This window comes from Delphinapterus leucas, chromosome X (assembly GCF_059928025.1).
Source record: "Delphinapterus leucas isolate spDelLeu-1000000601 "Yukka" chromosome X, BTC_Dleu_Yukka2, whole genome shotgun sequence".
NCBI classification, from domain to species: Eukaryota; Metazoa; Chordata; class Mammalia; order Artiodactyla; family Monodontidae; genus Delphinapterus; species Delphinapterus leucas.
The window spans coordinates 36,746,428-36,772,455 of NC_143150.1; the positions used below are offsets into that span (position 1 = coordinate 36,746,428).

Sequence of the window (26,028 nt, forward strand, 5' to 3'; positions counted from 1 at the left end):
ATTACACATAGATACCAGGCCTTGGTACTAAGAATTGAAATGAACATAATTTCTTGCTCCTGTGTATTTTTTCCACAGATTTTCCATCCCTGTGTAAATAACACTGGGGCTGGGCATACTTTCTTTTCCCTGTGTGAAACAGTATCAAGATGGAGCATATTTTCCTGTTCTTATGCTACACAATACTGAGAACAAGCAAAAATAACTTAGCTTCTCACTTTAAGAAATACTTGTTCTTGGAAGATAAGACTGAACCAACTGAAGTAATTTACTTATTAAGAATAACAACAGCTTGCTCACCAAAACTCTAAAAGACCCTCACTTTGCTGTATTCCCCAATCCAAAGTTACTTTAGCAGAAACACTGCACAATCTTAACTCGTTTCTTGCCTTGCGAGACCTGCTTCAAAATCACATAGCCGTGCTCCAAAACCCTATAGATATTCTCCCTTGACATCCCGTTTCTAAGACACTGGCAGTGCTCTTTCTTGCTCCTGTAAGTGTAATAAACTTAGCTTTCCTTGATTAACAGCTTTTTTTGATGGCCTTTGGGGGAGTCAAAGTTATAATGTTGCTACACTCTTCCTTCCAGGCTGAGGATTACTATGTCTAGTATGTCTAAACTTGTAAAAATAGAGACAGATGGAGATCAAGTAAGGAATTTTTTGTCTTTTTGAAATTAAGTATTTTTGACAGTCATTATGCCACACATTCAGTCGAGCTAGGCAGGTTATTCTTAACCTGAATGGGTCTTGGACTCATTTCCAATTCTAAAGGGTTTGGCCTATCTCCCCAGAAAAATACAGGTAGACACATATTTTTACATATAATTTCAAGAGTTCATATGTCTTCTGAAGCCCATTCATGGACTCCAAGTTGTAAACCCTGCTCTAGAGAATACACCAGCTAGTGGAACTACCTTAGGAAACTCTCCTTTCGTTGAGCTTAATTGTTAAAGGTCGAAGAAAGAAGAAGTAAGGACTTTGGAGACTTTAGATAATGCTAAGTGTGGCCTGAGAGCCCCTCTTCGTTGCTTGTTTACAGTACAGATTTCAGGGCTCCATTCTACTCTGGGAATGGAGCCCTAGAATCTGCATTTTAACAGGCTATCCAGCCAATTCTAATGCATACTGAAATTTTAAAAAAGCACTAATGTAGATGAACAAAATAAGCCAGTACTGTAAGTCAAAAAAGTGTCATCTGTCACACGTACACCCAGTTTCTCTAGGCACAAATCACGGCATATTCATATTATTGCTGTTACCTTCCACTCAAAATACTAGCTCAGGATTCTCAATGCATTACTTCACTCTCAATAGTACAATAAATATACACAAATTTCAAAGTAGCCTCAAATTGAAGAGTAGATCCCTGAACAGTATTTAGCGTTTAATAACACTAATACCAAAGAAGCTATCATGAGTGGGCAGTAAAGCAGATTCATATGACTATGAGAGGCATCGCTGAATTCATTATTAATTATATTGCCATTAGTTTAACACATTTAGTGAATATAACACTGTTTCTATTTTGATTCCCACCCAGGCTACTAGAAGATGCCAAAACTTGTGAGCAGTTCAGGCTATGTCGAGAAGGGGTAGTCAATCCCATTAAATCACATCCTGTAGGATAGCTAGGTCTACTGGGAGTGTTTCTAATGCAACAAAAGCACAAGCAGTGTGAAGTGCAATCTCCCCCTAGAACCATAAGGAGAACACAAGATGCAATTCCCCAAGTTACTGAGCCCCAAAGAAGTGACCCAACCTGACCTTAAGGGTCTAAATTCAGTTCATTCAATCAATAGAAACCCAGCCTTACTCAAGTAGCCTAATCAATTATCTCCATCTGGAAGTCTTGCTAAACCTTCGAACTCAAACTGTCCAATAGGAAACTCAGCATCTTCTCCCAGAAATATGCATCTCCTGAAAGATAATACCCTCATCCTTTTGGCCACCCACATAGCATCCAAAGCCTGCAATCATCTCTGACCTCAACCTTTCCTCCAACATCTAATCAATAACCTAAACATCTTTGGAATTTAAATCTAACCTCCGTTCCCACTGCCACTATCTCACGTAGGCCCTCATCACCTCTGGCCTTGGATGCTTGCGATATTTCCCCAGTCAGTCTCCCTGCATCCAGTCTTACCTTCTGTCCTTAATTCATTCTGGACATTTGCGATCAGATCACTCTTCTAAAGCATAAACTTTATTCACCTAACTCTCCTGCCCCACAAAACTTCAAGGGCTTCCCACTGTACACTTACATAGGCCAGATTCCTTAGAATACCATTGAAGGGCTTCTATGATTTGGCTCCGACTTAACTTTCAAGGCTTAACTCCTATGATTCCTTTCCCTGCATCTCAGTCTTCATTCAAACCCATACCCCTTGTCCCCTTGCTCTTTTCACTACCCTGCCCTTTATCATGCCTTCGCTTTGCTTAGAATGCCCTTCCTTATCTTCACAGATCCAAATCGCATCTGACCTTCAAGAAAGATCTAGTTCAAATTCCGCCTTTTCTATGAAGCATTTTCTAATTCAATATTCAACAAACATGTACCAAGTGCCTATTTTGTACTAGGCACTGAGCTTAAGCCCTTGAAGACGAGGGCCTGCTTCCTTTTCCCTCCCCAGCTAAAAGTAAGCTCCTTCCTTTGAATTCTCAGAGCACATGGACATATTTTATGGTATGTAACATGATCCATATGGTACTGTGCTTCTTTATGTTCATACTTCTCTTCCTTTACCAGACTGAGCTCCAAATTTCCTAGTGCTTATAAGGAGGCACTTGATAAATACATGTTAAATAAGTGAATATCCAGTTGTTTTATCTCCAAACAGTGAGTTCATGAGTTTCCTTTTTCTGATCTGATGGAATATTTTGAACATTATGTAGATTTAGTTTTAATTCTGTAAGTAAGACCAATAGAAGCAAGCTAAAAACAAAAGGCCAATATCCTAGGAGCTATAAGCTGTTTACAAAAATGAAAACCAACACACAGACTATCCTAGCAGGTTGGTGTTTAAAATAACCGACTACCTGAAAAGATAACAACGATTTCTTTGTCAAGATACTTATCTAGTATCGCACAATAATGACAGTAATTAAATCAAGGGAGGTAAGGTATGTGTTGCTCATGGAAGGTTGGTATTTTTGTCTTTCCCAGTTTGCTATTACCTCCCTTCATGTGCTGTTTTCAGTGAGGCCCAGGAAGCTGTCATGGCAAAGAAGCAAAAGGAGGGCAACGACCAGTGAGAAAAGAAGGGCTACATTCTGCTCTGTTCTGAGAATTCTGAACAAGGCACCAGTACCATGGCCTCAGACAAGTCTCACGCATGGAGAGAGTGAGTTTTCGTCTTTGTTGCCATCTACAAATGGTAGCAGTAGCAGCTTACATTTAATAAACGCATAGTATGTGCTAGGTAATGTACTAAGTATATTATATGCATTAGCATATTCAATATTCACACAAGTTTTAGGAGGTAGGTACTGTTATTATTCCCAGTTAAAGGCTGAGGAAAGAGAGGGTCACAGAAGCTGAGCCACTTTCTGAAAGTGGCTCAGCTTGTAAGTGGAGGAATAAGACTAAACACCTATGCCCGGAGCCTTTACTCTTTTAAGTTTTCTTTTTAGTTGTGGTAAAATAGACATAACATAAAGTTTACCATCTTAACCATTTGGAAGTGTCTAGTCCAGGAGTGTTACGTATATTCATATTGCTGTGCATCCATCCCTGCTATCCATCTCCAGAATTCTTTTCATCTTGCAAAACTAAAACTTTGTACCCATTAAACAACAACACCCCATTTCCACCTCACCCAGCAATCACTTTCTGTGTCTATGATATTGACTACTCTAGATACCTCACACAGGTAGAATCATACGGTATTTGCCTTTTTGTGACTGGATTATTTCACTTAGCATAATGTCTTAAAGGCTCATCCATGTTGTAGCCTAGGTAAGGATTTCCTTCCTTTTTAAGGCTGAATAATATTCCATTGTATGGATATACCACTTTTGTTTATTCGTTCATCTGTTGGTGGACACTTGGGTTGCTTCCACCTTCTGGTTGCTATGAGTAATGCTGCTATGAATATGGGTGTTCAAATATCTGTTCAAGACCCTGCTTTCAGTTCTTCTGGGTATATATCCAGAAGTGCAACTGCTGGATCATGTGGTAATTCTCGTCTAAATTTTTGAGGCACTGCCGTATTATCTCAGAGCCTTTAGTTTTTACCAGAAATGATTTACTGCTGTCACACTGGCTGCCCAGGGTGACATCAAGCAGGCCAGCATTTGTCCTCTATAAAAGGAAGAATCAGCTTGATTATCCATGACTCTGAATAAGCGGCGAGGAAACTTTCACTAATGCTAATTATTTCACTCCAAAGGAAGCAAATGAGGCAGGAGATAATTTCTATCAGGATATCAAAATGAAAATCATGTAAAGGGAAGCCTTGTCTAAGACTGTTTTCTGTGTAAGGGTATTCTTTCAGATACTATAGCACTTCCAAGGCCCTTGAGCTAAGTTGCTTATTTTCTAGTCTCTTCTCTGATAAAACTATCTATGTGACTTTGGGCAAAGTCTCACTTTGTTGGAACAGGTGACACTGAAAGATGTAGTGGTATGACCTTAGACAAGTTATTTCGCCTCTCTGAACCTCATCTGTAAAATGGAGACAATTATAAGACTTGCCTAATTGGGTTGTAGGAATGGTTAAGTGAATACAAAGTATTATTAGCCTAGTGCCTGGCACATTTGTTCAGTAAAGAGAAGTTTCTATCATTATGATGATTATTTTCAAGATTCTATATGTAAAAGAAATAGAAACATTTGTCTATGTAAAGACTTATGCATGAATTTTCATAGTAGCTTTATTCATAAACGCCCCAAACTGTAAACAGTCTAGAAACCCTTCAATGGGTAAATTGTTAAATAGCAGTATAGCCATACCATGGAATACTACTTAGCAATAAAAAGGAACAAACTATTGATACAATACAACAACTTGGATGAATCCTAAGAGCATTATGTTGAGAGAAAAGCCAATCCCAAAAGGACATATACTGTATTATTTCATTTACATTTGAAATGTCCAGAAAGACAAATCTATAAAACCAGATTAGTGATAGCCTAGGGCTAGGGTGCGGTGGATGGGGGTTAACTCTAGGCAGACCTGGGAGATCTTACTGGGGTGATGAAAGTGTTCTAAAACTAGATTGTGGTGATGGTAGCACAGGTGTATAAATTTACTAAAACTCATCAAACTGTACACTTAAAAATGGGTGAATTTTATGTATCTAAATTACACCTTTAAAATATTTTTAAAGGATTCTATGTGTATCTAAAAACAGGATCTGCACAATCGTTTTCTGTTGGACCACAGGAAACACGGATCATACAAAACTGTTTTCAATTTTTCACTTACCGAAGGATGGGCTGCTATGTATCCATGTGCGCTTTTATCTGAAAAGTGAAGATAAAGATATTACCTTTGTTTCATAAAGACTGCCTCATTTAGAGACCATGCTTAAAAAAACTGCATGTGTTTGACCAGAAGGAAATTTTCTGATTCAGTATTAAATAGATACTACGACAAATGACTAGTTTTTCTTAAAACAGCTCACACCCTTACATCATCACCATATTCTCGCCACCCCATTTTATAGATCTTAATGAAGGCCTCCAGTGAATCTCATCTATACTGAGGAGTGTTGAGATAACCTACTCCTGACTGGTATGATTTTACACGTCTATATCCAGAATTTCTCCTCGACTTCCTCCTTCCCTCTCCTCCTCCCTCCCTCATTTCCCTTCCTCCCTTCTACCCTTCCTTCCTTTCCCCTTCCCTTCTTCCCCTTCCCCTCCTAGGCTATTAGTTAGCCTCAACACGAGAGCATAAAGAAAACATATGGTGAGTTTCAGGATAGAGCAATAACTCAGATACTGTCGAGTTCTAACATAGTTTTTTCAGGATTTCATCTTTATAAACTGAGAGAATTTGACACATAAAAACAAAAGGGTTAAAAAGCAGTGGCAGGGCTTCCCTGGTGGCGCAGTGGTTGAGAGTCCGCCTGCCGATGCAGGGGACGCGGGTTCGTGCCCCGGTCCGGGAAGATCCCACATGGCGCAGAGCGGCTGGGCCCGTGAGCCATGGCCGCTGAGCCTGCGCATCCGGAGCCTGTGCTCCACAACGGGAGAGGCCACAACAGTGAGAGGCCCGCGTACCGCAAAAAAAAAAAAAAAAAAAAAAAGCAGTGGCAATGTGGAATAAAGAACAAATTCTGAAAATGTGCCCTGTACTAAAACCAATGCCAAGAGGTAGGGGCTCTTTATAGCTGGAGCACTAATGATACTATTCTCTTCTTTCTTTCTTTCTTTCTTTTTTTTTTTTTCCGGTACGCGGGCCTCTCACTGTTGTGGCCTCGCCCGTTGTGGAGCACAGGCTCCAGACGCGCAGGCTCAGCGGCCATGGCTCACGGGCCCAGCCGCTCCGCGCCATGTGGGATCTTCCCGGCCCGGGGCACAAACCCGCGTCCCCTGCATCGGCAGGCGGACTCTCAACCACTGCGCCACCAGGGAAGCCCCCTCTTCTTTCTTTAGATGTAAAATAATAAATTGTTTTAGAGACAAAACCCAGATCATCATTTTCACGATGCAAAATAATTGCTTGGTATATTTTTTCAGTTGCTTACAGTGCAAATTTGGACATCAAACCTTCAAACAAAAGCTGGGTCTACAGGCTAGCAAATGAAGTCAAGATACGGCAGGAACGTGGCCATGTCAGTCTCTTATAAATACCAAGACATGATTTCTTTTTTTAAGTCTGATTTTGCGGTCAGATCAAAATAACCCAGCAACCACAAAATTTGTGCTGTGTCACCATGGTGCATGCAATTCAGTGAATCTAAGGGATAAAATAAATTTCAAGAGACCAGGGTTTGATCCAGACACCTCTTACTTCCTAAATGCATGACAAGGCCTGATCCTAAGTGACTCAGTGTCTTCATGCCAGTGAAGAGACAAAACAACAATCGTGATTGCTGATTCAAACTGACAACTACTGCTTCACTGAACAATTTCCTTATTTGAGTTATAAAATCACCCAAGTACTGTAAATCTCCTAACATCAACTTCAACTTCCAACTCATCTTTTGGTTGATTTATGTTGAAGTCATTCAGAAAAGGAACTTGAACTGGCTTCGAATACCCTCCAGGCATTCCGTTCTAATCCTGAGGTTCTGAGATTGGAATTACTTCTTCCCTTTTTTTTTTTGGCTGCACCGCACAGCTTTTGGGATCTTGGTTCCCGACCAGGGATCAAACCCGGGCCCCCTGCCATGGAAGCGCAGAGTCCTAACCACTGGACCGCCAGGGAAGTCCCACTTCTTCACTTTTTGATATCCTAGATTTACTCTTACCTCCGGACGTAAAGCTCATGTACTTCTGGTTGTTGACTGTTTCTTTGGAATCATAGAATTTGAGAACGTCTAGAACGGCTTGGGGGTTCTTCTTCTGTTCCAGCTTTGTTATGTTGGAGGTTTGGAGTAATCGTGCCCATTGCTCAGGAATTCCCTGTGGACAACCAAAGGGAAAGAATGGAAGCTCAGAACATTCAACAGCTGCATTTTCATGTTCCAGCAAAGTTCTTCACCAAGAAGCCCATGCTACCTGTAGGATTACACTTGGGAAACTGAAGTTACACTCTAGATTTAAAGTTAGTAACTTAATAATGCAATCATTCTCTTCTCTAATTAAAACACATAGGTAAAACTAAGATCCAACTTAAAAAGGGTGGGTGGGAGTATGACTGGGATAGAAAAAAAAAAGCGCATGAAAATCACCTCCATATTAACTCTGCTCATCCATGAAATGATGTTTACGGCTTAGCTTATTTTTTCTGGCGACTCAGGGCAGACATGGCAAAGACTTCTCTAAATTTGTGCACAGAATAGTAATAGTGCAGATCAATAGATTTTATATGACTGGAATAACATAAGCTGTTTCTGGGCATGTTGTAATCAGAATATCTTTTAGAATAAAAGTAAAGCCTCACCCTTGGTCAGTTCATACTCTGTGGTTATCAAATGTAATTTTTTGGGGGGGTCTAGAGCTTTAATATAAAGGGGGATTGAGAGGAGACAAAAGTAGAATCATGGACGAGCAATAACCACAGGGGTGCTAAATAGTAACATTTTCCCTGCAGCTTTCTCCTCTCCTCCCCCCATCCCCTCCTCCCCACTTCGTTCGTTGGCCACATAGAACCTGGGGACAGTGGCAACCATGCCAAAGCCTTCTGAAAATTTGCAATAATCTGAAGCATTTAGAGCAGAGAGGAGGGAGTGTTTGGCAATCTAACAAAGGAGAATTGCAAAAATTACACAGAGAGGTTAGCTTTGTATTGAGCGTTCAGCACTCTTTCCTACATGTTTGGCCTACAGATGTCCCCATTTCATAATTAACCAACCTCCAAGAGAACTTGGAGCGAGAAACAGACACACTCTTCCTGAAGTGCATCTAGACACAATTTACGTGGCTTTGTCCTATGAAGTCTCGGCAAAACAATGTGTGACGTGGGCCTCCAGAGTTTGGGAATGACAACAAAAAAGTGAGATAAGCCAAGCAACAACTCTACTGCACACACATGAACCTGCTGCTGCAGTGCTATGACATCTCAAAGAAGCACTTTGATGCAAGCTTCTTTTGGGCCTGTGACGCACCTCTGGGAGCTTCCCTGGGCACATCTGTGAGCCATAGAGATCTGGCTGTAATGGACGTAAATAAAGAAAGAAAAGAAAGTTAAAACAGAATGTGGGACAACTTAGAAGGTGGGAGGAGATGAAACCAATGGGTCTGAATGGGGAGGGGTTAATCCCTTCTAAAGTGGGGCGGTTATGAAAATAGGGAGGTATTAACTAAATCAGGGGCAGGACAGGCTACAGGACAACAGATTTAAGAAAACAGAGAAAACAACGATGTTCCAAAGTTTGGATGCATAGTTCCACTTTTGGCCAGATGCTTCCTCCATAAATATGCAATAATAAGGATTAGTATTAAATGACTGGAGAAATTACTAAAAGGCAGAAACATGAATTTGGAGGGAAGAAGGATGGCATCATGAAAAGCTTCAACAGCAATTTGTAAGTTGTTTTTACGACTGGGTGATCACAGGTAGCCAATGGCCATGTGATGAACTTACAAATTTCAGTTCCCAATTCTGGTGAACCATTTTCAATTTCACATTGGAAGTGTCTGTATGGCTAAAATTCAAAGAAGAGGTATATGGTGATGCTGAATTTAACCTGTTCTCATTAAGGTGATTCTTCTGTATTTTGGAGCTAAAGTCGTGGCTGGCTTAGAGAAAACTAGATTAAGGATTTCCCACACAGCCAGACTCTATGTTTGAATTTCTTAGACATTTAGACCAGGGAAAGGGAAACCATTTCGTTTCAAACCATATTATGAATAATCTCCATTTTAATGCCGCAGTTCTAAAGTCCCACTTCCCACAAAATAAGATCAGATATAAGGTAACAGCTTTGTCTAAATAAAGATGATATTTCCAATGCTACAGAAACATGCTTTTACCCAACTGATTTGATTTGGGTTACAGGTCTTTGATTCCTGGCATTTGGGGTTACTCCAAGCACAGTGAAAGGACACTTTTACATGCATTCATCACGCAATTTGATGCTAAAGCCTTAAGCCAAAAATTTGAACTCAGGAGCCCATGCATGATCCCAGTTCTGATTCTAAGTGCAATTAATAGCATTTGGTTAATACTGTAATGGCCAAAGGAGTTATTAAGTGTTACAAAACCAGGTATGCATTGCACATAACCACCAGAGCAGACATCACTGGCATGATCATTACCATAATCATTAGAATATTTGCAGTTATTATACATACTCATGGCACTTCTAAACTTTTGTGATAATAGTCTTGTGATCACTAGACAGCAGGAAAAACTGCTGTCAATTGCAAAAGATCCTCCAGACAACTATACTTACCACGTGACTACACTGATGACATAATTGTTTTCTTTTTTTGAGATAAACCAGTTCATCAATGAAACCTGACACTTAAATTTGAATGTATGCCATAAAGGCATGTAATCAGAAAGCCATAACTCATTACTCCAAATTGAGGTACAAACCCCAAAAGTCAGATAGCTAATGGAGACCTAGAAGTGTGAGCATCAGAAGCCTGACCATGTATGTAATAACAGCTAGATGTACATCAAGCTGGGGATTGTCCAGTGTAGCCCAGGAGAATGGCAGCATGATACAACAGGCCAAGCATTTATCTTATCATAAGAAATGATAATGTATATCACTCATACCATTTTTCCCTCTGATTGACTTGAAGCGACCGTCACAGGTCTAGAGGTCTGGAAGGGGGAGTTCTGAAGTATTTGGGACAAAAATGGTAATATAAAGGGTAAGGACTTATAGTAGTTTCATACCCAAAATCTCACCTCCCAACCTAATTTTAACCTCAGGGTCCAAGTGTGTGACCAAGTGTACAAGGTTGTATGGGCCAATTAGCCAAAGGGTAAGCACCAAGCAATACACCAAACCAGTGTCCAAATATTCCAAATAACAGGCCCTTGTGAGACAACTGGACTCGACAGTTCAACAAATTGCTCAAGATTCAACCTCAACAACTGTAATGATCAAATTTAGTAATATGTCCCTCCCCCTCCACGTGAACACACGCATACACACACACACACACACACACACACACACACACAACCAATTAGTGGTACTGGGGCGATTAAGACCCCATTCTAAATCCTACCAATAAAATGACTTTTAAAAGCTTATTATCATTTGGTATTTTTAAAGTTAGTAAATATAAATCATAGGTTTAAGATAGTAAAAAAAAAGGCAGAATTTGGTATCTTTAAAAAACAAGGTGGGGACAAATAGTTATGAAAGATTATCACAGCGACAATAAAGTACATCAGATTTCCAAATTTAGCCTGCGTCTCATCTATATATTCAGTGGATTTCTAACAATTGCATCCAAACACTTTATTTTATATTAGGTTTTTGGGAGGAGGGGAAAGGTTCTTGTTTGGTTTGGTTCAGTTGCATCAAAATGTTTTTCACAGTTGGAAAGATTGCCCATCACACATCCCACCCCACCCCTCTCTGGTTGATTCTTGGGGTTCTAACTGACAGCAAAGTGAAAATGGATGGTCTCCAGTCAGCAAGATGATGGTGATTCACTTTCCTTCATTTCCATTCAGAACCCATAAAGAACAAAGGAAAAGCTAAAGAGAGAGAAATTCTATCAGGAGATGTCAAGCAAGTAGGAAAGAGTGGAAAAAATTTAAAAATTGGAAAGGAACCAGAGTATCACATGAGAATAGTGGAGGGGAAAATTTTCACATCAGAAAACAAAAAGGAAGAATAAAAGAACAGAGAAATATGGAATGACAACAATAAAACAAGAAAAGATTAAACAGAAGAAAAGCACATGGAAAACAAAAAGGTCAAAACAGGAAAGACAGTTCTTAAAATAAAAAAGGGAAGATTTTTAAGATAAAACTTATAATGATTCAGTGCTTTTACTGTTTCAAACATCAGAAAAAATAGTCATCTCTTTGTTTATGATTTCTTAAAAATCTAAACTTGTTCAGATTATAAAAATATATATAAATATTTTTTGTTTTGGGTGGTGATGATGGTGGTGGTAGTGGTGACAGTGAGGTTATATTTTCTAAGTGTAGCTAACAGAATATTCTCAAATACAGCAAAGAACAGAGGCTGGGCTCAAACTCAAGGCCATTTGAATAATATCTCTGACTCCAATGATGAAATTGGCTAAACCAGTATCTCAACTTTATCAATGTCAGCACTTCTTAACGTTCTCTTCTGCTTGCTCCTGAGAACATACAATCAGCTCACATCACTTTACAAGGCTAAGATGTTTAGTCAGTTTCCATTTCATTCTCACACTGCTTACTTCCGGAATTGAAAAAAGAAGGTAATTTGTCAGTTCAGAAACATGGTTTGATTCTCCAAATCAAATTAATTTGTTCCTTCTTTTTTAAAATTTAATCTTGTGACACAGTCTACTCGCTAACCATCATGTTATAAAATAGGAAATTTAATTATTTAATACCTAAATTTCTCTCTGGTTTAAGAATCCAAGAATTAACGGTAATGGTTCTATCAAAGAATTTTTTTCCAGAATGCATTCAAAATTACTCATTATCTCAGAATGCACATTTTGATTGAGGTCCTTACTAGTATAAAAATGTAGTTAATCTTCCTGAGGACATGTTTCTAGCCACATCTTTTCCTTCATCCATCTAAAAGAAAGATGCCAGATCTTTAAAAAAAAAAAAAAGGTATAAAATATCATAGATCTGAGATCGTGTGCTATTTGAGCACTAAAAATATCCAAAGAAAGACTGGATCTATAGCTATAGTCTTTCTGGAGAATTCTTACTGGTATTTATTGTGCACTATGTATATATATTATATTTGTGTATATGTATATATATATATATATATACATATACACAAATATAAAGTAAGCATATAACCACTAAAGCATACGATACAGCCATCGATATTTCTTCCTGAAACATGGGGTCTGTTGTTTTGAATGTCTACAAAATATACCTGTAAATAAGCCTAAAAATAAGCTATGTTCTTGAAATCAAAGAGAAGAAAAGGTCGATTTTACAGAGATTTTTGGTTAGTGTGGTTAACTTATCTGGGTAATCCAGGTTCCATTGTAAAGCCTGAATTATTCAGATAGACTGTCTTCACTGGCCAAGTTGAGTCAATGGTTCTCTGATTCACTTCAAGTGCTAAAGCATAGGCTCAAGCTGAGTCTATCTGGACTACATCTCCTGTGCCATGGTAAATTAGCATTTTCAATCACGTTGAAGGCTAACCGCGATCAGACGTTTTTGTTAAGATGGACAAAATAATTTTGCCAATACTCTTGCCACTCTCTAGTTCCATCTGTGATTGTCTAGGCAAAGTCCATCTTCCTTGAAATCACCAAAGACATCAAGTCTGACATTTTGGGACGTGGCAATTCTTCCTTCAAACCTATTTTCACAAAGGAATCTTTTCATGCCTTACAAAAAAAAAAAAATAAGGAGCTTACTTACAGTGAATTCCCCGGTGACTGCATCAAACCCCACATGAATCGTATGTTCAAAGTCTGAAGGAAGAGAGATCTCTGGGCGTTCTTTCTCTTTCTTCTTATTGGCTAAAGGCAAAATGTTAACATGTATTTATTTGGGATACAGTTTTGGCATCCATAAGTTGTACAATTAGGTTCATCAAAATAATTACAAAGTTGAAAGACAATTGAGTCCAACACAATTATAACAATATTTAACTCCAGAATTTATAATTTTATTTAAATAAATGGCTGAGAGTTTGACAAAATGCTATGTCCAAATAATTTACAAATTTCCAAATCCAATTCAAACAAAACTTGCAGTCAAACTGATTTATGTCCTTTACCAGTCTAATGATGCAATCAGCAGGTATCTAGGTATATTGTGTTTAACTGGTCTTGTTGGATCAAATTCCACATACTGTAGAAGAAATTCATTAGACTCAAGTCAAGCTAAGCCTTACTATTAGAAAGAAAGAATAGAAAAGTGCTTAAGCTATCTATAAAGTGTTATGAATTGTTTCTATTTTAAACCATAGCTAAATATCAAGTAACTAGAACTTTAATTTACACGTTTACATTATGAAGAGTAGCTTAATAGGCTCTTGGTCTTCTTTCAATGAGAATACTACTGCAAAGCAATAACTTTGCTAGTAAGAAACAAAACACAAATTGTTGCTTTTTACTGAATTAATTTTATCGAGTTCTTAGAAACCTCAAACCAATTCCTTGGTTTAGTCATTTTAGTTTGTAGCTATTTTTCCATGTCCCTATAAATTTTGTCATAGTAGCCATTCAAAATCATTGTTCTCAAGTAACAGATGATTCATAGTGACACAATTATGAAGAAATACCTCAATAGTTAATAAATCAAAAGCCTTTAAAGGTATAATCACTGAAGAAATTAAGTTGGGAACTGTAATGAAATTAGTCTATCTCAAAAGAGATCACAGGAGGAAGTTATTATGGAAGCATTGTAAAATGGCATTTCCTAGCTTCCATAATAGACAGAGCAGCAACTTTGAGCATGTATCTCTGATATGGCTGCATTTCACAGTCAAAAAAATAATACTCACCCTAATACTGGGTAAGTCAGCATGAACCAGTTTTGCCCCATTGAAACCAATCAACTTTAGAGTTGCCAGGGTGGCAAATTTAGAACATTCTGGTTCAAATAGATGTTTCCTTGGCCTCAATTTCAGACAACATTTAACTAACCGTAATGGATCACTGGTTTGGGGGGTTACCCAGGACAAATTTTAAATTCAAAACATTTCATGTTCAAATGTCATTCGTATGGCTTCTTTTCACTTTCTACTCTCTCTCACTGTTCCATATCCGCCAGCCAGAGGACAGAGATATGGGACAGAAATATGGAAATTCAAGTAGTAAGAGGATTAAGATACAGGATTAAGAAAGAAAGGTTGGGGTTGGCGGGGGGGACAAGGGTCACTCAAAGTCTTTGCCTGGCCACGGAACACATTTAGGACTCATTTTGAAAAGTATATATGTGCCATCTAACTTCAGTTCAGCATGGATTCCACATTTACAGTGAGCCTACTTTATTGACTATCATTTTAACTGAACATTAGAGTTTTGGGTAGGTACTTCTACTTCCCCTGCATGTTTATGGACTGTAGCTACCATTTATACTTGTTCACCTACCACTTTTACTAGTCCAGAAAGGCAAACAGAACAATCAGCTTTCTGTTCTTGCCACTTCACTGAAGATGTCCCAGCCACTTCTGTAATCGTTTTCTTATTTTCCTCTTTCCTGATCTCCCATCCATGTTGGACATGGCCAACCGCCTCTCTTTATACTTCCTTGACAATGTGGTCTGATTCTCCTCCTCCCTCAGTGACCATTCTTCATTTGATGGGCATCCTTTCTTCTGCCTTTCCTGGTGCAGTCTTTGGCATTCATTTCTCTTGGATGGCATTCACTCCCAGATACTAACTCATGATGGGTAATTCCCTAATCTGCGGTTGGCAGGGGTAGATACAGATTTTGTGGGACCAAAGACTTTATGTAATTTGAGAGGAAAGCTCCCTTTAGGTAAAAACAATACAAAATTGCTAGGGCTTCTTCTAGAGCCTTGGAAGAGTCCCAGGCAAGTGAGAAACCCTGAATAAGCAGCTTTATTCACTTCATAGTAAATGTACTCTGGTGGTTGGTGGCCTTTTTGGTGTCAAAGATCACTCTGAAAAATCTGAAGGCGGCTGTGGTACTTCTGTCTATAAAATTGCACTATACACACATATACACAATTTTGCATATAACTTCAGAGGTTCAAAATTCCCCTGGGCTCAAGGTTAAGAACCCCTAGCTTAGTCTCCATCTCTAATCATTGCATCAACTTGCATCCATGACCTCTCTTGCCAGCAAACAGGCGCTCCCTACTTCTCCATTAGCAATGGCTGCACAATTGAAGCCTGCTGACTTAGACGTAAACACTCCACTTCAGCTGAGCTATGTGAATCAGCCTAATGGGGTCTCCCTAAGGCCATCTGGTTGCCAGTCCCTTACCGGCCTAATTATGCCATTCTCTTCACGCAGGACAAAGCGTAACAGAGGCGGGAAGCTCAAACTCGCTCCTCCTTCAGTGTCCATGTTCTCGGTGAAATGATAAGCACTCACCACCCAGATCAGAGGAGGATTAAGGCCTTGGACTCCTCCTCTTTGGGAGGCTCTAAGCAATGAAAAGATTACGACCTCCTCTCCCAAATAAAAGCAATACTAAAGCATAAAAAGGGAAGGAAGCCCCAAAAGTTCTGATGTTCCTATGATGATTAACTTAAGTCTTTTAAAAAACTACTCTAGATCCCAAATCAAAATGTTTTCACATTTTGGGTGCTCCGATGTGCTGGGCCTTAGGCACATGCTTACTCTGGCTTTTGGTTATTTCAGCCCTGGCCCAACTGCCCAAATCATAAATTTGGGAGCTTCTTTGACTCCTACTTTAATTCTACCTTAATCAGTCATCGCGTTCTATTTCCCAAACTCACTTTGGATGCATCTTCTTCCTTTCATCTCCACAAACCATCATCTTAGTCCAAGGCACCGGCATTTTTCACCTGGTCTTACTACCTCCAATTTTGCCCCCTGCAATTCATTACTCTGTGGCCGGAGTAACCTTTTGAAATATATATATCTGCCCGCATTCCTCCCTGTAAGATCCTTCAATGGCTCCCCATTATCCAGAAGTTCGGAGTTCATGCTCCTTAGCGTGCTAGCCAAGGGCCTGCTTAATCTGCCCCCAGCGTACCTCTCTACTGTCTATTCTTGCTATGGCCCCCGCTGTTCCATACCCATTTCATGCTCCCTCAACTGCCAAGCTTTTCTCTTACTGCCAAGCTTTTACACATGCTACACGGAGGCCTGGGAAGTCTTACTTCTTAACGCCCCACATCTGCGCCCATTAGTTCTTTGCGGCCCTCTCACTGTTGTGGCCACTCCCGTTGCGGAGCACAGGCTCCGGACGCGCAGGCTCAGCGGCCATGGCTCACGGGCCCAGCCGCTCCGCAGCATGTGGGATCTTCCCGCACCGGGGCACGAACCCGTGTCCTCTGCATCGGCAGGCGGACTCTCAACCACTGCGCCACCAGGGAAGCCCCAGTCCTTTTCCTTGAAGACTCACTCTTGTGTTTCCTCTCCTTTGGCAAGTCTTTTCCTGTCTTCCCTCTGCAGACAAAGTTGAATGCCCTTCTCTTCATGCTCCCAGAGAGCTACCCAGTGTGTACTCTGAGTTTGGCCCTTACTAACACTGAATTGTCATTTCTTCTTTACATACCTATCTCTCTAGCTAAAATCTGAGATATTTGACAGCAGAGACTGTATCTTATTCATTCTCACATTCCCTAGCACCTGGCTTATGTCTGCACACGTAATCACTATCATCTATGGAATATTCACCATGTGCAAAGTGCTTCTAGGGTTATCTCATTTAATCTCCACCACAGTCTTATAAGGCAGGCATTAGTATTGTATTATTATTGTTTTACAGATGAGGAAAGTAAGACTCAGTGAAGTTAAACCACATATCCAAGATTACACAGCTGGCAGGTGTCAGAGCCAGGATTTGAACCTAGGTCTCAATTGTGTCTACAGAGCCTAAGCTCTTAATAGCTACACTATTTATTACTCAGTAACATTAAAAGAAAACCTCAATAGGTTTGAGCCGTTAGTCTTCAGTAAATGGTTATTGACTGAATGGAGACTAGCTGAGAACCTTTTTCTTCTTTTTTTTAAGGAATACTAAAATGTCTGTATCTCCCCCAGAAAGTTCTGTGAGCAGTGGTTGTTTATATTAAGAGTCATCCTAACCTGAATCTTGGGCTCATAAGACGCGGCCTGATCACCTCTGGGTTGATATTTGCAGAGAGCAGAAGAACAAACGAGTACCACTTTCTAAGTGTATCAACCATATTCTACTGGAACCTAGAACGAAGACCACAAATTGCTGACTAGACCACAGATTACAAATGGTGTTTGGCACTGGGGCCCTCTACCTGCTCATGGCTCTGGCTGTAACTCCAGGGGCCAGCTAATCTCTCCAGAATCTCTCATCCTGACATCTTTCTCCATCCCACTACATTTTTTTCGTTTTTGTTTTGCGGTACGCAGGCCTCTCACTGTTGTGGCCTCTCCCGTTGTGGAGCACAGGCTCCGGACGCGCAGGCTCAGAGGCCATGGCTCAAGGGCCCAGCCGCTCCGCGGCATGTGGGATCTTCCCGGACCGGGGCACGAACCCGCGTCCCCTGCATCGGCAGGCGGACTCTCAACCACTGCGCCACCAGGGAAGCCCCCCCACTACATTTTAAAGAAAGAGAAGTCATCTGTCACCTCCTGTACACCCCGACCCCAATGTTCTGCATTTCTCTAGTGACTAGGGCTTACTCCATTAAAATCCCCCTACACCTTTACTTCAACCTCTTCATTAAGTGCACTGTTGACTTCTTGCCTTAGGTCCTCAGACTTCACTGTGCATCACCCTCATGTGGGAAACTTCAAAAAAGTAAGAGAGAGAGAGAGATTTCAGAGCCCTGCCCCCAGAGATTCAGATTTAGTCTGGGGTAGACCTCAGCACCTTTAATTTTTAAATGCCCTCCGGTATTTCCATCAAGCAGCTGGGGTTGAGAAAAATAATTTTAAACCCTACTATCCAACGAAGGTATCACTTCCTCAGATAATCCTGATGGACGATGACGGTTCTTCCCCATTCCAAGTCTTTAGGTCCAGGGGAATGGAGAAGGGCAGAGTTTCCTCCTTTTTATTCCATGTTGTTTGTTTGAGATCAGTACTTCTGCACTTTCCTACAAAGCCCCCTCCTTTGAGGTTACTGCCGTTTAGTTCTCCTGGCCAAGTCGTCGTATCCACTGAGGACTGTGGCTCGCAGTATTCTTTCCAACACTCAGTGCTGTCATCTCTCTGTGAAACGTAATATACAAATGGACACCTCTTTCATACACACCCTCTCCTTTTAACTCCTTGACCTCCCTCAGCTCTAATGAACTTCATCTCCTTTCCACTTCTTCAATCCACTCCCATGGTCACCATTAAACCAGTGGTTCTCAACCAGGGCTGCTCATCAGAATAACCTGTAGAGTTTCGTAAAAATCCCAACACCTTGGGCCCACTCAGAACCTACTATATCAGGATTTCTGAGGATGAGACCTGGGCAAGTGATTTTTTTAAGCGCCATAGATGATGTGCAGACAGAGTGGAGAACCACAGCTACCCCAGGCCTCTTCATTATCCAGAATGACCCTTTCTCTGAAATACTCTCTGAAATAACCCTGTTATCTCATTCTCTGGGTCCAGCCTCCCATCCTGCTAGCCTTCTCACTCTTTCATGACCTTATTCCTATTTGACTTGTTCTTTGATGTCAACTAAACCTCCAATCCCTGGATCCTTCCATTTTTAGCCAATTTCTCAGCTTCCTCCTCGCCTAGACTCTGTGGTCCATCATTTAAACTTCTCTTAAGCCAGTGCCCTGGGAACTGTGCTCCTGTGGCCCCCTCTTGCAATTCTCCCACAAAACCTTACCCTGACAGAATCCAACTGCGAAATCTCCATTTCCATACGGAGGCTGGTAAAAGTTGTTGGGGGAAAAAGAATCACACAGCCATGCAGATTGGTGCTTACTATAAAGGTCACAGACAGAACTGGGTCATCAATGGCACTGAGCAGTATCCTTCTTGACCCTGGCCAACTTCCTTTCCCACTGCTCTTAGCGAATATTCTAGAATTTCACAACTTCGCTCAAACTTCTGCTTCATCCTCTCCTCCCTTACTTTCAGCGTAAGAAATTCCTTCTACTTCACTGAGAAAAACGGAGGCCATCAGTTTGGAACTCCTTTGACTTCACTTCCTGTCCCGCTCCTATGAATTTATCTCCATCAGTAACATCTCCCTTCACATCTTACCGGAAACAGTGTCCTCTCCTTCTACCTGAGGTTTATGCCCTCACTGGTGCTCTAGATCCCTGTCCCTCTCCCTTCTCCAGGGGTCTCACTCTATCAATTACCTCCTATTTCTTCTTATATCTTCAATCTCTCCCTCTCTACTAACACTTTCTATTTGGCTTTAAAAAAACATGCTGAGATTTCTTTAGTCCTTAAAAATTGAAACCTCCTGCCATCACACAGCTTTCTTTAGTTGCTATAGTCTCTCGAATTTTCCTTCTCTAGCTTAAGCTTCTTGAAAAGGCAGTCTAGACTCCCTTAACCCTCACTCTTCAAACCACGGCAATGAGTCTCTGAGGTCCCAAATTGATCTCCTCCCTGAAGACGGCCATTTTCCAGTCCTTACAACCATTGACCTCTCAGTCAAAACTGACATTGCTGACCATGCACTTCATGAAACTAACTTCTCCCCACCATCTCTCACACAATTCTTTCCTGGAGTCTATTCCTACATTTCTGGGTCTCTTGTAGACAATTTAAATAGTATTCCCCAGGAGCTGTCCTAGGTCCTCATCTCTTCTCATCAACACACCTCTCCCTTTGGTCACCTCATCTACTTGTACGGTTTCAATCACTATCTACTTCCGTGACTCCCCAGATGGATCCCCAGCCCTGACCTCTCTGCTGTCCCCTGACTGAACACCTCTATTTGGATGCCTCACAGGCCCCTCACTCGAAATATTTTCAAAAGAAAGTGAATTCTCTACTGCCTTTCCCCATGTAAAATAAGAAACTACAACTCCTCTTGTGTTCCCTACCTCACCCTCCTCTAGTTTCTCTTGTCACCATCTGATAAGTTGCCTAGTTCTATTAATTCTTCCTCATAAATGTTCCCTCTGCATTGCCCTCTTTTATTCTTACAACACTGGCCCTTAGGCCAGGCCACTGTCATTTCTCACCTACCTGAATCCCATAGCCTGACTTGTCTTCTTTCATCGCCCGCCCCCCACCCACGTTCATTCTTCTCCTGTGGCTAGAGTGATAGTGTGAGACACAAATCTGATTATTATTCCCCTGCTTCAATGTTTCTGCATCGCCTTCAGAATCATATTCAAAGCGCTTAGCATTGCACATATAAGCCCTCCAGAACCCGATCCCCAATTCCTTCCACAGCTCTGTCTTCCATGCCTCTCCCACCAGCACTCTATGCACTAGCTATGCTGAACTACCTGTAGTTACAGTCATGGAACCTCAGCTAATAGTGTGTCACGCCTACTGCCTTCATAATGCTGCTCCTTGTTTCTGGGATGCCACCCAACTTTTATTAGCTGGTTCTATTCCTTCAGTAAGACTCACCTCAGTTGAGTGGTCACCTCCTCCAGGAAGCCTTCCCTAACTGCTCCCTTCCCTCAGTCTTCAATAGATGCCCCATCTCAGTGCTCACTTCTCTACTGCACTTACCACGCTGATCTCTACTCATTGACCGACTTGTCTGCGTCCCTCATTAGGCCATCAGTCCCTTAAAGGCAGGAACTGGGACTTATTCACCTCTGTACCCCAACATCTATCTAGCACAGTACTTGATTCAATAGATATTTAATGAATAAGCAAATGAACAAATGAATGGATGAATGAATGACCTTCATTATATGAAATGAGACCCAATATATGGAAACAGGTCATGCCTATTTGCCATTATGTGTTCATGGATAAGGAGACATTGATCCAGGTTCCCCAAGAAGGCTGGGGGGTGGGAGGGTATGTTTTAGAGTAGTTGTTATAGTTGCAGTTGGCGGTGATGGCGTTGTTGCTGTCTTCCCCGCACTAGGGATGCCTCTGTACTCATTCAGGTATACCTCTTGCCTGGTGACACTTTGGGGCCAAAAGCATATATTGGCAACACAGCTGTGCAGGGTTCGAGGTACAGCAAAGCAACCAGTTCTCCCCTGGATGAAATCCCGGGATGGTGCTATGCCTGCCTTCTGAAAGCATTTTAGAAATCTGTCACCTGAGTCTTCCTTGTTGTAGGAGTTCCACTTGTCATCTTCCCCTAAAATTCCTGGAAGTTTTGTTGGGCCTTCTCATTGGATGTCACGTCCAGAATTATTTTTTAGAACACTTTCTAGCTCCTTCAAAACAGAGCATGCAGGAAAAGAAAAAGAATAACAGGGGACAGACATAGAGAAATGCTTTCCTACGTAAATTTAGCCTAAAAGAACAGAACAATGATTATTTTTTAAAAAGCGATGGAAAGCACGCAAAGTTACGGTGTACGGCATAATAAAAAAAAGTGACATTGGAAGCCATATAAATACAGAAAGAGAAAACCAAAATATTGTATAAAACATATTTTTTAAATGCAGAAACAATTTTTCCAAAGGAAAAAGCACTTAGGCTGGCTAGTTCTAAACAGCAAGCATTTCACAGCCCTGGCTCTGAGGAACAACCCTCTCTTGCTACTGCCCCAGCTTCCTTTTCCTCTGAACCAGCCAGTAGGTCCGTTAACCAGTATACATGGAACTGTGGATCAGTGTAGTGACAGACTGTGCTGCGTGACTCATTAGGAACTAAAGTAATATTCTAAGTCTGTGATCTCATTGGGGAAAGAAGCTTAGCAAACAAGAAGCAACAACTGATACTACCAGACCAACGAAAATTCGGTGCTAAGTTGGGAAAAATAGAGTCTAAATGCTGTAGCATGTCAAAATAAAAGAAGATCAGAAAACTGTGGCGCAGAGTGGGGGCTTACTGGAGAGGAGGTAGGATTTGGGAGATGGGTCTTAAAGAATGGGTAGGCAGGAAAGGTAAGGCATCGCGAGCAGGAAAATCGGGAGAGGCAAAGCTTGGACGCTGAAATGGATACAGCACATTGACAAGGAAGCGAGAAGACAGAAGGGTAAACGGGTAGGGTGTAGTCTTGGAAATCAGGAAGATGAAATTGGAGACAGTGATAACGAATATGCTGGGAAAGGTTTTGAGCAGGTGGATGATATGACAGAAAAGGCGTCTTCTGGAAGACAAGCCAGATAGCTTTGTGCTGCTAGGGACACGTGGGATGGTAGGGGCAGGCTTCAAAATGGTCGCTGTTTCACACAGACTGAGGAAGAAAATGAATGGTGGGGATGGAATGGGAGGACCTATCTGCCACTGCATCTGTTGCCTCGTAGGATCACCTACTGGGCATTTCCCGCATAAACTGCGTGTCTGATTTCTGCACCTAGATTGAAAATCACCTGAGGACAGGGAATCTTATCGTATGTGTAGTATTCCCCGTCCCACGACACACAGTGCAGAGCTAGGCACACAAAAAGCAGGCACAAATCTTTTCTGAGTAAAGCATATAAGTGAACTACAAAAGATGCTCCAGGTAAGCCGACATTAACATCCAATTCTGTTCTATCCCATTTTTAAATCGCGATAGCTAATAAACTAGATCTGGGCTCAAAGTCCGCACGCAACTCAGATTTAGGCATTGGCTGGTTGCACGTCTCTATCCTGTGATCTTCCAGAAAGTTCCTTTGAGACAAAGGAGGTCTATAAAAACATTTTGCCAGGAGGCTCATACTGGAGTTGCTGGAGTTGGAGCTCTCCTAGGAGGGTTGCTTGTCCTACAACCCCTAGCTTGACACTAGAAGCCCTCCCTCCTCTCCCTGCTTTGTGGCGCTCCCCCTACCCAGGTGCAATCTGTACTCAGTGTCACGTGTTCCCGAGGCCAAACAACTTGCGCCGACATGGGGTCATTTCTGGCAGGGGCAGTGAGGGTGTCAGGGTTAGAGATCCATCATACTAAAATACTTGTTTTTCGCCTCAATATTCCTGGGCTTTGCTCTGGGAACGCCATGTTGGAAGGATACAGAAGTATTTTTAAAGGGCCATTCATCTCCTATGGGTGACAACCTTTACTTTTCCCAACAGACGATCCTTAGTGACTTGGTCACTCTTTAGCTGGGTGAGAGGCGCATTCAGTGGTTCGATAATTTCTCCAATTTACCAAGAGGCAGTGCCTCACAAAGATCGTTTACAAAATGTCACCCTTGTGGTCTTTCAAGAATTAAAATGCCTTAGTGTCTACTTAACTACCAGGAAAGTAAATTAAGTACTGGAGTTGGTGTTTTTAAGTTAAAAAATGCCATTTTGCTCCATCCTCTGCTTTGTGGGTCACTGAGCACACCGTTCCATAACTGCCTGCCTACCCAGCCCCCAGCCAGGAAAATGTACGAGGTCTTATAATTCGGGTAAGAATAAGTATCCCGAAACAGTTCTTTCTATGGCGACAGCAGCCCTTCAGGTGGCGTCAAAAAGGCGAGTGTTCATTGTGAGGGCAAACAGTTCCAGGGGGACTGACTTCTGCAAGGACAGTTCTAGTTTCTGGCACTCCTGCTCTATAAACAAATATCCTGTTTGAGGACATATTATGAGAGGGGACCCACAGGAATTCCTCACCTCCTGAATTCAGGGAGTGCATATTTTCCCTTACAGAGGGGAGAGATTATCTAGTTTTCCTCTATTTTTTTTTTTTTTTGGTAGAAAGAATGACATTTTGTGGACCTTCAAGATTTATTTTTCCCATTGGAAATACTTGAAAGTACTATGTGGTAACTACAATGGAAAGTTAGGCATAAAAATAGATTTTATTCTTGGCTCTAAGAATTTAAAGACATTGACAGTGCAAGGTTGGTAAAAGATTTAAAAGAGGTTCTACGTAACAGATATATTTCTGCTTAAACCTAGCATCTTGGGCAAAATACATACCGATTCTGAGCAGAAAAGGAAACCAATGTTGAGTAAGTGAGGAAAAGGGCCCAAATCCTTAAATACTGGATTATGAATGAACCTAAAGGGAGGGATGAGAGGTGACTCTTGTCTTCTATTTTAATATAGTTCTTTATTTTAATTATAACAATATCAGATGTTACTTTTGCAATAGAAAAATATTTTAAAGGCAAAAAAAATAACACAGGAATCAGGGAAAAAAAATTAACTATTTTCTTTTTTTTTACAAAGGCTGTTACTTTCTGCTAGCAAGTTAGGCCCTTAGGAGGAGTAACTTATAAAAAGGCATGACTACTGTTGTTAACTGCTGAATGAGAAAATGGGTCAGATTCACCTAAGTTTCACCTGCTTCCATAAAAATTCCATTTCTGCATATTCCATTGGCCAAAACCTATTTTCAAAACAAGTTAGGTGACTCTCATTTTATGGCAAGTGGTATAATAGTCAACCGCCACTGGACCAGGAGTCGGGGATCTAAATTCTAGGCCAGCTTTGCTTTGTAATTAGTAGTGGGGCAAGTTTGTGGAGGTCAGTTAACCTCTCTAAACTTCTGCCTTCCTCTGCAAAATGGATAAACCTTGCCCCCATCACAGGAGGTTTGAAGAAGGTGATTGATATGAAAGTACACTGAACGCTGGTAACACCCCTACAACTACCATCAAACACATCATCTCACTAGGAATATACGTATTAGCAGCGTGACTGTGTTTGCTGGAGAATTAAGTAATCTGTCACTTCTTAAACCCAGCTCTTCCATGCTATGAATGATGTCCTTGCAAATATAACTACCAAGAAAGGCTATTAAACTGGGCTATCTTAAACATTCACTGCTCTTACGTCTTTCATTATACTAGCAAACGCCAGAAGTATATAGTTGGGAAGGCCCATGGTGGAAGGTTCCTTCACCTGCCTTCAGGTAGAACCTGCTAAAGTCATGAGACACCCCCCCATAGAGAACCTAGAAAATTTCACCCTTCGTAATTCATAATATTTAACCGGCATATCTGGAATTTCTTTATGGCTTGTTCCATTCCCTCTGGTGGAACAGTAAGCCCATTTCCTCCTGTCAGGTCTTCAGTGGCTATGAAAAACAATATATGCTCTCCATAAACCAGCAGCCTTTAATGTGTAGATAAAAACACAAAGTGGTACCCAATTCCGCAAGAGTAGCTACAAGCCCAATTCGGAGGTTGGGTGTTCCATGAGGATGACAGGGAAAAGGAAATGATGGTCCCATGTGAGCCCTTTTAGTGACTCCCACTCACATACAAGCAGACAGCCATCACCTTCAGTGGTATCATCTTCAAAAACTTTCAGCAAAAGTGATCATTCTGGCAAATCATTATGAACTTGACTCTTACCTATCTTCTTCCAGGCAACACACACCGGTTCCAACTCTCATTTACACCCAATTCACACATGCAACAATTTCAATGGAAAATGTTGGAAAACAAAAGGCAAATATGAGGCCACGTCCTCAACTGGACACTTCTGATCACGTGGATAATGATATAGGGCAAAAATACGTTTGAAAGGGGTGGAGGAGGCCTCATTTGTTTTGAGGAAAGCAACTCCATCATATCCCTTAGCTGGTGTCAAATTCACTCTCTTTGCAACCCTTCATCTTAATGTTTGATACATCTCTCTTCTGTCTTCCTCTCTTCTCATCCATTTCCTGTACCTTCTCCATCT

General features: G+C 41.1%; 1 protein-coding gene across 1 annotated transcript in view; it reads right to left on the reverse strand.

The window, feature by feature from the left end:
• The window catches only part of PAK3 (p21 (RAC1) activated kinase 3), an 88,858-nt gene that overhangs the window by 55,532 nt on the left and 7,298 nt on the right, over positions 1–26,028 (reverse strand). The window contains exons 2-4 of the mRNA XM_089904175.1: positions 13,144–13,244; positions 7,424–7,577; positions 5,431–5,468 (exon numbers count right to left, since the gene is read on the reverse strand). Coding sequence (XP_089760301.1) covers positions 5,431–5,468; positions 7,424–7,577; positions 13,144–13,244 — 293 coding nt within the window. The remainder of the gene's footprint in view (positions 1–5,430; positions 5,469–7,423; positions 7,578–13,143; positions 13,245–26,028) is intronic.